This window comes from Scyliorhinus torazame, chromosome 14 (genome assembly GCF_047496885.1).
Source record: "Scyliorhinus torazame isolate Kashiwa2021f chromosome 14, sScyTor2.1, whole genome shotgun sequence".
Classification (NCBI taxonomy): domain Eukaryota; kingdom Metazoa; phylum Chordata; class Chondrichthyes; order Carcharhiniformes; family Scyliorhinidae; genus Scyliorhinus; species Scyliorhinus torazame.
Genome location: NC_092720.1, coordinates 188,449,415 through 188,461,543, shown reverse-complemented (window position 1 = coordinate 188,461,543; position 12,129 = coordinate 188,449,415). Strand labels below are relative to the sequence as shown.

The window sequence follows — 12,129 nt, the reverse complement described above, 5'->3', positions numbered from 1 at the left end:
ACATGAGTAATATCCCAACAATTCAGGAGAGTCAGGGGGCAGAGTTGAATATGGTAGCCATCACAAAGGAGAAAGTGCTAGAGAAACTAAGAGGTCTAAAAATTGATAAATCTCCGGGCCCAGATGGACTACATCCTAGAGTTCTAAAGGAGATAGCTGAAGAAATAGTGGAGGTGTTAGTTATGATCTTTCAAAAGTCACGAGTCAGGGAAAGTCCCAGAGGATTGGAAAATCGCTGTTGTAACCCCCCTGTTCAAGAAGAGAACAAGAAAAAAGATGGAAAATTATAGGCCAATTAGCCTAACCTCGGTTGTTGGCAAGATTCTAGAATCCATTGTTAAGGATGAGATTTCTAAATTCTTGGAAGTGCAGGGTCGGATTAGGACAAGTCAACATGGGCATGGATTTAGTAAGGGGAGGTCGTGCCTGACAAACCTGTTAGAGTTCTTTTGAAGAGATAACAAATAGGTTAGACCAAGGAGAGCCAATGGATGTTATCTATCTTGACTTCCAAAAGGCCTTTGAGAAGGTGCCTCACGGGAGACTGCTGAGTAAAATAAGGGCCCATGGTATTCGAGGCAAGGTACTAACATGGATTGAAGATTGGCTGTCAGGCAGAAGGCAGAGAGTTGGGATAAAAGGTTCTTTTTCGGAATGGCAACCGGTGACGAGTGGTGTCCCGCAGGGTTCAGTGTTGGGGCCACAGCTGTTCTCTTTATATATTAACGATCTAGATGACAAGACTTGGGGCATTCTGGCTAAGTTTGCTGATGATACAAAGATAGGTGGAGGGGCAGGTAGTATTGAGGAGGTGGGGAGGCTGCAGAAAGATTTAGACAGTTTAGGAGAGTGGTCCAAGAAATGGCTGATGAAATTCAACGTGGGCAAGTGCGAGGTCTTGCACTTTGGAAAAAAGAATAGGGGCATGGACTATTTTCTAAACGGTGACAAAATTCATAATGCTGAAGTGCAAAGGGACTTGGGAGTCCTAGTCCACGATTCTCTGAAGGTAAACCTGCAGGTTGAGTCCGTAATTAAGAAAGCAAATGCAATGTTGTCAATTATCTCAAGAGGCTTGGAATATAAAAGCAGGGATGTACTTCTGAAGCTTTATAAAGCATTAGTTAGGCCCCATTTAGAATACTGTGAGCAATTTTGGGCGCCACACCTCAGGAAGGACATACTGGCACTGGAGCGGGTCCAGCGGAGATTCACACGGATGATCCCAGGAATGGTAGGCCTAATATACGATGAACGTCTGAGGATCCTGGGATTATATTCATTGGAGTTTAGGAGGTTGAGGGGAGATCTAATAGAAACTTACAAGATAATGAATGGCTGAGATAGGGTGGACGTAGGGAAGTTGTTTCCATTAGCAGGGGAGACTAGGGCCCGTGGGCACAGCCTTCGAATACAAGGGAGTCACTTTAGAACAGAGATGAGGAGAAATTTCTTCAGCCAGAGAGTGGTGGGTCTGTGGAATTCATTGCCACAGAGGGCGGTGGAGGCCGGGACGTTGAGTGTCTTTAAGACAGAAGTTGATAAATTCTTGATTTCTCGAGGAATTAAGGGCTATGGAGAGAGAGCGGGTAAATGGAGTTGAAATCAACCATGGTTGAATGGTGGAGTGGACTCGATGGGCCGAATGGCCTTGCTTCCGCTCCTATGTCTTATGGTCTTCTAGTAACAGAGAAGGTTTGCTAAGCTCCTTCGAGCTTGCTTTGCCATTGATCAACACTGGCTGATCTGTGACCTGGCCCACGTGTCCCTTTAATTCTTTGGTCCACCATCTCAGATCTCAAATTTAAAGATAAATAATTTCTTTATTCTCCTTTTTCACATTTTCTCCCAAGTTTACACCCACCAACAATAAACAATAATCAGGAACAAATATGTCAATCCCCATATCAATAACAACAATCCCACCAAACCACAAACATTCACCCGCATGTTGACATAAACAAATGACAAAAAGGAATCACCCATAGCCACCATTAACACACACTGCCCCCCCCCCCCCCCCCCCTCGCAACTAGTGTTCGATGTTATCCAGTTCTTGAAAGTGCATAATGAATAATGCCCATGAATTGTCGAACCCCTCTATCCTTCCCCTCAGTTCAAACTTAACCGTCTCAGGAGTCAAGAATTCCAACTGGTTCCACGCCAGGGCACAGGGTGGAGAGGTTACCCTCCAACCCATCAGGATCCGCCTATGGGCGATCAACGAGGCGAAGGCTACAACTTCTGCCTCCGCACCCGTTTCCAACCCTGGCTGGTCCGACACCCCGAATATGGCCGGCCCGGGTCCAGTTTCACGTGCACCACTTTAGAAATTATCCTAAAAACGTTCTTCCAGTAATCCTCTAGCTTTGGACAGGACCAAAACATGAACGTGATTGGTGCCACCCCCCCAACGTTCACACACATCTTCTACTCCTTTAAAGAATCGGCTCATTCTCGCCCTCGTGAGGTGTGCTCTCTATACCACCTTCAGCTGTATTGCCCCAACCTCGCGCACGAGATGGCATTCACTCTCCGGAGCACCTCACACCAGAATCCCTCCTCCATATCCTCTCCCAACTCTTCCTCCCACTTTGCTTTGATCCCTTCCAGTGGTGCTTTCTCCTCTTCCAAAATAGCTCCATAAACCGCTGACACTACCCCCTTCCCCAGTCCCCCTGTCGTCAGCACCTCCTCCAGCAATGTGGAGGCCGGCTCCACCGGGAAGTTCTGTATCTCCTTTCTGACAAAATCTCGAATCTGCATGTATCTAAACATTTCCCCCTGCTCCAGCCCATACTTTGCTTCCAGCTCCTTCAATCCTGCATACCGACCCCTAAGAAACAAATCTTTCAGTGTCTTAATTCCCTTCTCCTCCCATTTCCGAAAATTTCCATCCCACCTCCCTGGCTCAAATCTGTGGTTATCTCAGATCTCAAATTAACAACGAATTTGGCATCAGGTGCCGTTTCCAGAAGAGTTCCAATCTTCTGCCAACTTGTGAGTACCTAATTTCCCTCCTGAAATATCTGGCTTTAAATTGTAAGGGCTTATAAGCCCCACCTGACAAAAATAGTGTTGCCCCCTCCCCACCGATCAATTCTGCTAAATATCTTGAAAAGTTTGATTGAGTCACCCTTAACCCTAACTTACATAGGACACAAATCTCCCAGCTGCCACATGATGGAGAAAAGCTTTAAAATGGGCTTTTTGCACAATGTGCTCCTCTCTCTCTCTCTCTCTCCCTCGCTGTGAAGAAGATCCTTCAATGGGATGATTAAAATTAGAATTTTCCCTCTGTGCACCCGAACATGGGCAGGAATGCGACGACTAAAGGATTTTCACAGTAACTTAATTGCAGTGTCAATGTAAGCCTACTTGTGACACTAATAAAGATTCTTATTATTATCACGAGCAGAAATTGCTGCTGTGATGCAGCTTATTGCCTTTGCTTGATACATTGGGTGGAGTCGGCTCCTTGACCAAGGTGGGGCGGGGGTGGAGGGGTCGAGCAGGCAAAAAGCGAGCAAAACTGTTTTGTGATAAAACAGGGAGTTCCAGAACTGTGATATTGTCCGTTTGATTTGGCTCTGAGGCCGTCCCAAATGCTGCAGCCCAAACCCATAAATCACCCCGCGTTCGGTTTCTCTGTTAGGGTTGAGCATATCGAATGGGATTTCATGGAATCATAGAATTTACAGTGTAGAAGGAGGCCATTCAACCCATTGAGTCTGCACCAGCCCTTGGAAAGAGCACCCTACTTAAGCCCCACTCCTCCACCCTATCCCATTTATCCCCGTAATCCACCTAACCTTTTTGGACACTAAGGACACTAATTTAGAAAGGCCAATCCACCTAACCTTGTTGCTCTTTCTAGCTTTTAGTCTATTTGCTCTGTTTAGGTCACCTTTGCTCATGAGTCACCAGGTATCTTTATGATACCGTCACGTGGTTCAAGTTTAGGTTATGATTAATAATACAGCACACCGCTTAGTAAGGATTAAGACAACGGTCATTTATTATATACAACAAGCAATATTAATACCCTAATACTACTTTCTATACAATAAACCTATCACTACTGGCCAATACTTAACTTAGGAAGAGCCCACCAGGTCAGGGAAACGAATGGCTTGTCCAATCAAATCTGGCCCGTGGGATTCAAAAGGCTGCTACAGGTCGGTGGCTAGGTGTCTCTACCGGATAACGATCGTTGGATTCAAACTTACGATACACGGTGGCTGGTCTTGCGAAGGTCTCGAGCAGGCGAAGGTGAGAGAGAGAGAGAGAGATCTGAACTTGGACCTTTACTTTTATAGGGCCCTGGGGCTTCCCGCCTCCCGGGGCGGCCCTTGACCCTGAGTCCCAAGTGATTGGATTCTGTCCCCAGTCTCTGGGGTCGATGTGTCCAATGGTGAGGCGATTCCTCGATCGGGGGGGTGGTCGCTCACCTGTCTTTGTTTCGGCCACTGCAGGCGCCGACAGGTCTGGCCCGGTATTCAATTGCTAATATGTTGCAATTGTTCCCGGAGATAGCCGATTTAACTGTGGATGTCTGAGTTGATTAGGTGTAAACAGTCCTGAATAAAACTGCGGATACCTGGGTTGATGGGCTGTTGATAGCCCTGAGTATCGATCTGGGCTACGTTCCCAGAGCTGAATATGCAAACCTGTCTGCAGCTGCCTGCTTGTGTCTTTTTGGCTGCTTTTCCCAGCAGTCTTTCGAGTTAGCCATTTTAAACTGGGTTTTGGCCAGATTAATCGGAACGCAGCCATTTTACAAGGCTACAACCTGCACATCTTTGGACTGTGGGAGGAAACTGGAGCACCCGGAGGAAACCCACACACACACTGGGAGAACGCGCAGGCTCCACACAGACAGTGACCCGAGCTGGGAATCGAACCTGGGACCCTGGAGCTGTGAAGCAACAGTGCTAACCACTGTTGCCCTCTAAAATGACTCCACAGATATTACATTATCCACCATTTTAGTGATAGAATCATGGATGAAGCTTGTGGCATAGAAGCTGGCCCTTCGGCCCAGCTGACTGGTGCTAGTGTGTGTGCTTAGTGCCTTTTGTGAGCGTATCCTTTTTTTTTTCTCTCTCCTGTGCTTCTCTGCTTCCCCCTTAAAGACATCTGTGCTATTCGCTCCAACCACGTCTTACGGTTCACTTATAAGAATCAGGAGTAGGCCAGAGGGCCACGTGAGTCCATTATTCAATGCAACCGTGGCTGATCATCTACCTCTGCCTTTCTGCCCAATCCCCACATCCGCTAATTCTCTTAGTGCTGAAAATAAAACCTATCTAAACATCAACCGAATTGCAGAGAGTTGCAACCCCCTGAGTGAAATAATGACTCCTCATCACAATCTGAAATGTTCATCCCCTTATCCTGCGACTGTCAAAAGTCCTTCTCGGCCAGGTGAACAGCTTCTCGGCACCTACCATGCCAAATCCCTTGAGAATCTTCTAAACTCAGGAGAATGTTAGCCCGTGGCGAAGTCTCTCATGTATTCCTTACTGTATTTATTTGTTGCGTACAGCGCAGGGGTTTTTTTAATTAAAAAAATTGCTCGGGTGACACTGAGGAGGCAAAGCTCACGGGGTCTTGACAGGGTGGATGTGCGGAGAGGATGTTTCAACTTGTAGGAGAATCTAGACCAGGGGTGGCATGTTATTTACAAAAAAATTAGGGGTCGTCCATTTAAAACGATGAGGAGAAATGTTTTCACTGAGGTTCGTGAGTCTTTAGAAATTTCTTCCAAACAGAGTCTTTAATATTTTTAAAGCAGAGATGGACAGTTCCTTGGTAAGCAAGGTGGATAGGAGGTGATAAGTAATCAGGAGGTAGGTGGGTTGCAGCGTTAAGGTTACTGTCAAATCAGCCATGACCTTATTAAATGGTGGAGCAGACTCGAGTAGCTAAATGACCTACTCCTGCTCCCTGTTCGTAAACAATGCATGGGGGACTGAGGTGATGTGAAGGTTAGCCCAAGCAGGTGACGATAGCTTCGCTTAAGGCTATTAAAAAAACAGTTGCATCTTTCTGACAGCCCAGCAGCATTCATGGTCATTTCTTCTAGTGCCAGCCAGCAAGTATCCTTATTTATTGAATTCTGTTTCACTGCTGGGCGCTTCTCTAGTAAGAGAGTCTCTAGGCCGCTGCATCTATTCCATCCTGGCCTTGGTTGGTTGATTAAAAATGCCCAATTGTGGGGGCAGCACAGTGGCGTAGTGGCTAGCACTGCTGCCTCACGCCGCCGAAGTCCCAGGTTCGATCCCAGGCTCTGGGTCACTGTCCGTGTGGAGTTTGCACGTTCTCCCCGTGTTTGCGTGGGTTTCGCCCCCACAGCCCAAAAAGATGTGCAGGGTAGGTGGATTGGCCACGCTAAATTGCCCCTTGGACAAACTAAATTGGGTACACTAAAATTTTTAAAAAATGTCCAATTGCAGTTGTGAATAAAGGATATGCAAATTAATGAAAGTCGCTGTTTCGAAAAAGTCACTGCCTAAAAGCACATGCGCTCAGATGAAAAGCCGAGAGTGTGTATAGTTTTTGCAACTGACCAATGAGATGTTTCTGATATTCACCCTCCCCCACCCCACCACTTTCTGATCTCAGCCAATTTTCTTATGATCCTTAATCATCAGTGTCTGATGTAGTCACCAGTTTTTACCCCCTCTGGCTCATCTAGCAAATGAAACACTTTTTTAAGTGCCGTTAGCATACCGAACCTGCTGCCACAAGATGTCGTTGAGACAAACATTATAATGTCATTTGATTTCATCCTTTTGAATCTTGTTTGCATTGTCTCCAGTGCTTCTTTGTTTTTGCAATAGAGGGACCGGCATTGTGTGCATGGCACTCACTGCGGTGTGTATGTATGAGGGGGCATCCTGGATTTAGAATTGACTAAGCCACCTATTTTTTCTCTTCCCCAGAGGTTCGAGGTGTGCCCTGGCAGGCTCTCTCGGCAGATTAGCAGCACCTCGTGGGCCTCACAGTCCCCTCTTCCCGTGCGGCACCAGACCAAGAGACGGCTAGGCGTACAGACGCACACGGTGGCTGCCCACTGCCTTAACCTTGGACTGGGCCACTCCCCGGATATCGAGCGGGCCCAGGTCCCCCAGTATGGTTTCTTGCAAGGCGCCCATGGCTGTGTGCCAGTACCGAATGGCGTAGGCCTGCAGTCCCTCGTTTGTACACAGGAAGAGAAGGTCAGTATGCAGCTGATCGTGAGTGACCAGGGGAAGGAGCAGACCGCCCTGCTGGAGGTGCCATGTTCCAGTTTTGTGCATTTGCAGCAGTTGGTGGCCTCCAGGATAGAAAGCGTCCCCAACGAGCTGGAGGGGCGGCTTGGTGCCGAACAAGCGAGCGCACTTTTGCTGTCCCAGCTTGAAGGCATTTTGGATTCGATCACCACCGTTGACGGGCACAATGCGGACGACATTGTAGTGGAGCATCGTAACTCCGGGTGGCCAGCAGTGAGTGAACTGGCAGACGGTGACATCCTGGAGTCACTGTCGGGGAGACTCCAGGGAACTGGCCTGCCCCCTGCAAATGGGCAGCTTCCCCAGCCGGAAGAATCTCCAGAGATGACGATGAGCCCTTGGGACATGCACGAGGGACACCTGGACACCTTTAGGTCATTGTTTGACAGTGGGTGCTGTCGGATGCCATACCACATGGGTTTCGAGCACCTGACAATGCCCACATCACAGCTCGGGGCGTTGGCCACTTTTAGCGGAACCAGTAACCTTGCGAACACTGGCTGGCAGAAGAGGGAGCCCAGCATGGAGGAGCATCTCGCAGTGCTTTACGAAAAGCTGAGTGTGGAGGTAAAAGAATGCTTTTACTTTAATTAAGTTTTTTTTTCTTAATAAATTTGAGTACCCAATTCATTTTTTCCAATTAAGAGGCAATTTGGCATGGCCAATCCACCTACACTGCACACCTTTGGGTTGTGGGAGTGAAACCCACGCAAACATGGGGAGAATGTGTAAACTCCACACGGACAGTGACCCTGAGCCGGGATCGAACCTGGGATCTCGGCACCGTGAGGCAGCAGTGCTAACCACTGCGCCACCGTGCTGCCCCACTTTAATTAAGTTTTAACTGTGTATGTGACTGAGTCATGTGCTTGTGGAAGGATATCTGGAAATTAATTAAGCCTATTATAGTGCTTTGCCGACAACAATTTGTGTTTTATATCATGCCCTTAATGCAACATAAATGTCTCCAGGTGGGCAACACTGTGGCGCAGTGGGTTAGCCCTGCTGCCTCACGGCGCCGAGGTCCCAGGTTCGATCCCGGCTCTGGGTCACTGTCCGTGTGGAGTTTGCACATTCTCCCCGTGCTTGCGTGGCCCCACAACCCAAAAGATGTGCAGGCTAGGTGGATTGGCCATACTAAATTGCCCCTTAATTGGAAAAAATGAATTGGGTACTCTAAATTTAAAAAATAAATAAATAAATAAAAAAAAAATGTCTCCAGGTGCTTCATGTGGGCTTTATTCTCTAAAATTCAACACCTGAGCCACAAGGGAGAGTAGGACCAAAAGCTTGGTCAAAAGAGGTAGGTTTTAAAAATCCTCAGAGGAGAGAGAAATGGTATGTAGTGAGTGAAGCCCATAGCTGAGGGTTCAGCACTAATGGTGGAAATATCAAATTTGGGGTTGCGTGGGATGTAGAATGAAAAAAATGCAGATACCTCTGAGGGATTTGGGGCTGGAAGAGATTTCAGAGACTTGGAAGGGTGAGGCCAGGGAGGGATTTGAAAACCTGGATGAGAATTTCAAAATCGAGGCATTGCAGGGCCAGGAGCCAGTGTAGGTCATTGAATGCAGCTGATCGTTTTTTCAAAGAAGTAGCTGTTACCTTTATTTTGTTAATGTGAAAATGATGGTTACAAGTACTTAAAGGGTTTTGACACCTGCAGTTGGGGAAAAGCGCTAAACGAATTCAGGCCTTTTATATTCTACTCGAGATTCAACCTTGCCACTGAGGATCGAGTAATCTATAGTTGGAATTGTTAATGGATGATTGTATTGCAATGCCATGGTAAGGCCGGTTTCGCTCAGTTGGCTGGTCAGCTGGTTTGTGTTGCTGGCAAGGCCAACAGCGTGGGTTAAAGTCCTGTACTGGCTGAGGTTATTCATGAAGGCCGTGCCTTCTCGACGATTACCATCCCAGACCAGACCAGAAAGTGGCTAGGAGACTGGACCGAAACCTCAATATTTTCCTTTTTAAGACTGTGCGGAAAGAACACTTCGCTCCAGGAGTGATTGCACGAAGTAATAGAGATTTGGTACTTTAAAACAAAACTTTATTATTAGCACAATATTAAACTCTTCATCAACACACCCCAAAATAGCTTATGATTATCTCTTAAACAATAATACTCAATACAGCAAATATCATACCCTTAATTATTACCTCTATTCCCAGGGGTAGCACAGTGGCTGGCATTGATGCCTACCGTCACCAAACTCTGGTTCGTTCCCAGCCCCTGGTCACTGTCCATGTGGAATTTCCACATTCTCCCGGTGTCTACGTGGGTCTCACCCCACAACCCAAAAAGATGTGCAGGGTAGGTGTATTGGTATCACTAAATTGTCCCTTAATTGAAAGAATGGATACTCTTAAATTTACTTTTCTCTTAAATATCTCTATTCCCAATTAAACAACAATAAAGGAAAGAAAATATGCTCTCAATCCACCCCAGTATTTGCTTCCCAGAACAGATTTGGCCCCTGTTAGAACCCCTGCAATCTCTGGCTGGATGCCTTCACAAAGCTGTTCCAACTGGTTTGTTTCAGCTTTCCCCTTGTCCTCTGACAAGTCTGCTCTGCTTTAAATATTATACTATCCTGCTGTGAGAGCAAAAGACTTTTACTTGTGATCTAAAACGTAGCTTGATCAGTACTCGACTCAAAGCTTTCTCAAGATGAAAACAAATAAAGTCTCCAGGCTGAAAACACATTAACTCCTCGGGGACCCCCACCCCAGTCAAACAATATTGCATTAGCCCAGGCTGAAAACACACTACTCTGGTCAATTTCATCTCTGGATACTAAAAGCTTTCTGGAATTGCAAAACAAGATTACTTTTAAGAACATGACTACTGCAGTCAAACACACTCTAACCGAGGCTGTTAACTCTTAAATTGCTAAATGTTTATGATCTAACATATCTAAACTCCTGCATTCGTCACATACCATTGCCCCTCGCCTGAGGTGTGGTGACCCTCAGATTAAATCACCACCAATCAGTTTTCCCCTTCAGAGGGGAAAGCGGCCAGGTCATCTGGGACAATGGCGACTTTAATGTGCCTGTCGAGGAAGAATGGACAGCTGTCGATGCTTTTGGTTTTCTTGCTATTTAATGGAGAAAAAGGGCTGTGCTCTTCCTTTTTTCCATCCTTTTCATTCTGTACATAATTTCCTAGGACCATGCACTTTACAGCACAGAAAGACACGGTTTAGCCTGTGGTGTCTCTGCTAGCTCTCTGGAGGAGCTATCCTACTGGGCTTACTTGTGTGTTTAAATTGGCTGCTGGGTGGATAGCGTGATGGCGCAGTGGTTAGCACTGCTGCTTGATGGCGCCTAGGACCTGGTTTCGATCCCGGCCGGGTCACTGTCCGTGTGGAGTTTGCACATTCTCGCCATGTCTGCGTGGGTCTCACCCCCACAACCTAAAGATGTCCATGTCCAGGATAGATGGATTGGCCACGCTAAATTGCCCCTTCATTGTAAAAATTAAAAAATAATTAAATAAATTGGCTGCTGCCTTGCCTGCGCAGTGACTATACTTCACAAGTAAAATGCTTTGGCACATTCCTGAAATTATGAAAGGTGCTGTGTCAATGCATATTCTCTCTTCCCTTCTCCATAATGTTTGACAATGCATCTTTTGAAGCACCTTTTGGATGTTTTTCTATGTTGAAAGGAGCCTGTTATTTGAGAGTAATGAGTTTGTTGGTGTTTGATAACGTGGCATGTAAATGTTGGGAAAGGTGCGGTTTTAAAATTCTACTTTGCCTCGCTGCTGGACGGTTGTTCCTTTTTTGTAATTTCGCCTGCAGTTGATTTGCAGAAACAATGCATTGCATTTTGGGGCTGGTGTCACGACGGAGGTGCAATGTCATAGAACATAGAACATTACAGCGCAGTACAAGCCCTTTGGCTCTCGATGTTGCGCCGACCTGTGAAACCACTCTAAAGCCCATCTACACTATTCCCTTATCGTCCATATGTCTATCCAATGACCATTTGAATACCCTTAGTGTTGGCGAGTCCACTACTGTTGCAGGCAGGGCATTCCACGCCCTTACTACTCTCTGAGTAAAGAACCTACCTCTGACATCTCTGTCTTATATCTATCACCCCTCAATTTAAAGCTATGTCCCCTCGTGTTAGACATCACCATCCAAGGAAAAAGGCTCTCACTGTCCACCCTATCCAATCCTCTGATCATCTTGTATGCCTCAATTAAGTCACCTCTTAGCCTTCTTCTCTCTAATGAAAACAGCCTCAAGTCCCTCAGCCTTTCCTCATAAGATCTTCCCTCCATACCAGGCGACATTCTGGTAAATCTCCTCTGCACCCTTTCCAATGCTTCCACATCCTTCCTATAATGCGGCGACCAGAATTGCACGCAATACTCCAAATGCACCAGAGTGTTGTACAGCTGCAACATGGCCTCATGGCTCCGAAACTCAATCCCTCTACCAATAAAAGCTAACACACCATACGCCTTCTTAACAACCCTCTCAACCTGAGTGGCAACTTTCAGGGATCTATGTACATGGACACCGAGATCTCTCTGCTCATCCACACTGCCAAGAATCTTACCATTAGCCCAGTACTCTGCCTTCCTGTTACTCCTTCCAAAATGAATCACCTCACACTTTTCTGCATTAAACTCCATTTGCCGCCACTCAGCCCAGCACTGCAGCTTATCTATGTCAGTCTGTAACTTGTAACATCCTTCATCACTGTCCACAACTCCACCGACTTTAGTGTCATCTGCAAATTTACTCACCCATCCTTCTACGCCCTCCTCCAGGTCATTTATAAAAATGACGAACAGCAGTGGCCCCAAAACAGAACCTTGTGGTACACC

General features: G+C 46.6%; 1 protein-coding gene across 4 annotated transcripts in view; it reads left to right on the top strand.

Annotated features, from left to right (window-relative positions):
* Positions 1–12,129, top strand: part of c14h6orf136 (chromosome 14 C6orf136 homolog) — a 48,262-nt gene that overhangs the window by 6,336 nt on the left and 29,797 nt on the right. For 3 of the 4 annotated variants that reach the window (XM_072475328.1, XM_072475326.1, XM_072475327.1), the window contains exon 3: positions 6,948–7,844. The exons of the other annotated variant lie outside the window; for it this stretch is intronic. In XM_072475328.1, coding sequence (XP_072331429.1) covers positions 6,948–7,844 — 897 coding nt within the window. The remainder of the gene's footprint in view (positions 1–6,947; positions 7,845–12,129) is intronic. 4 annotated transcript variants of the gene reach the window in all.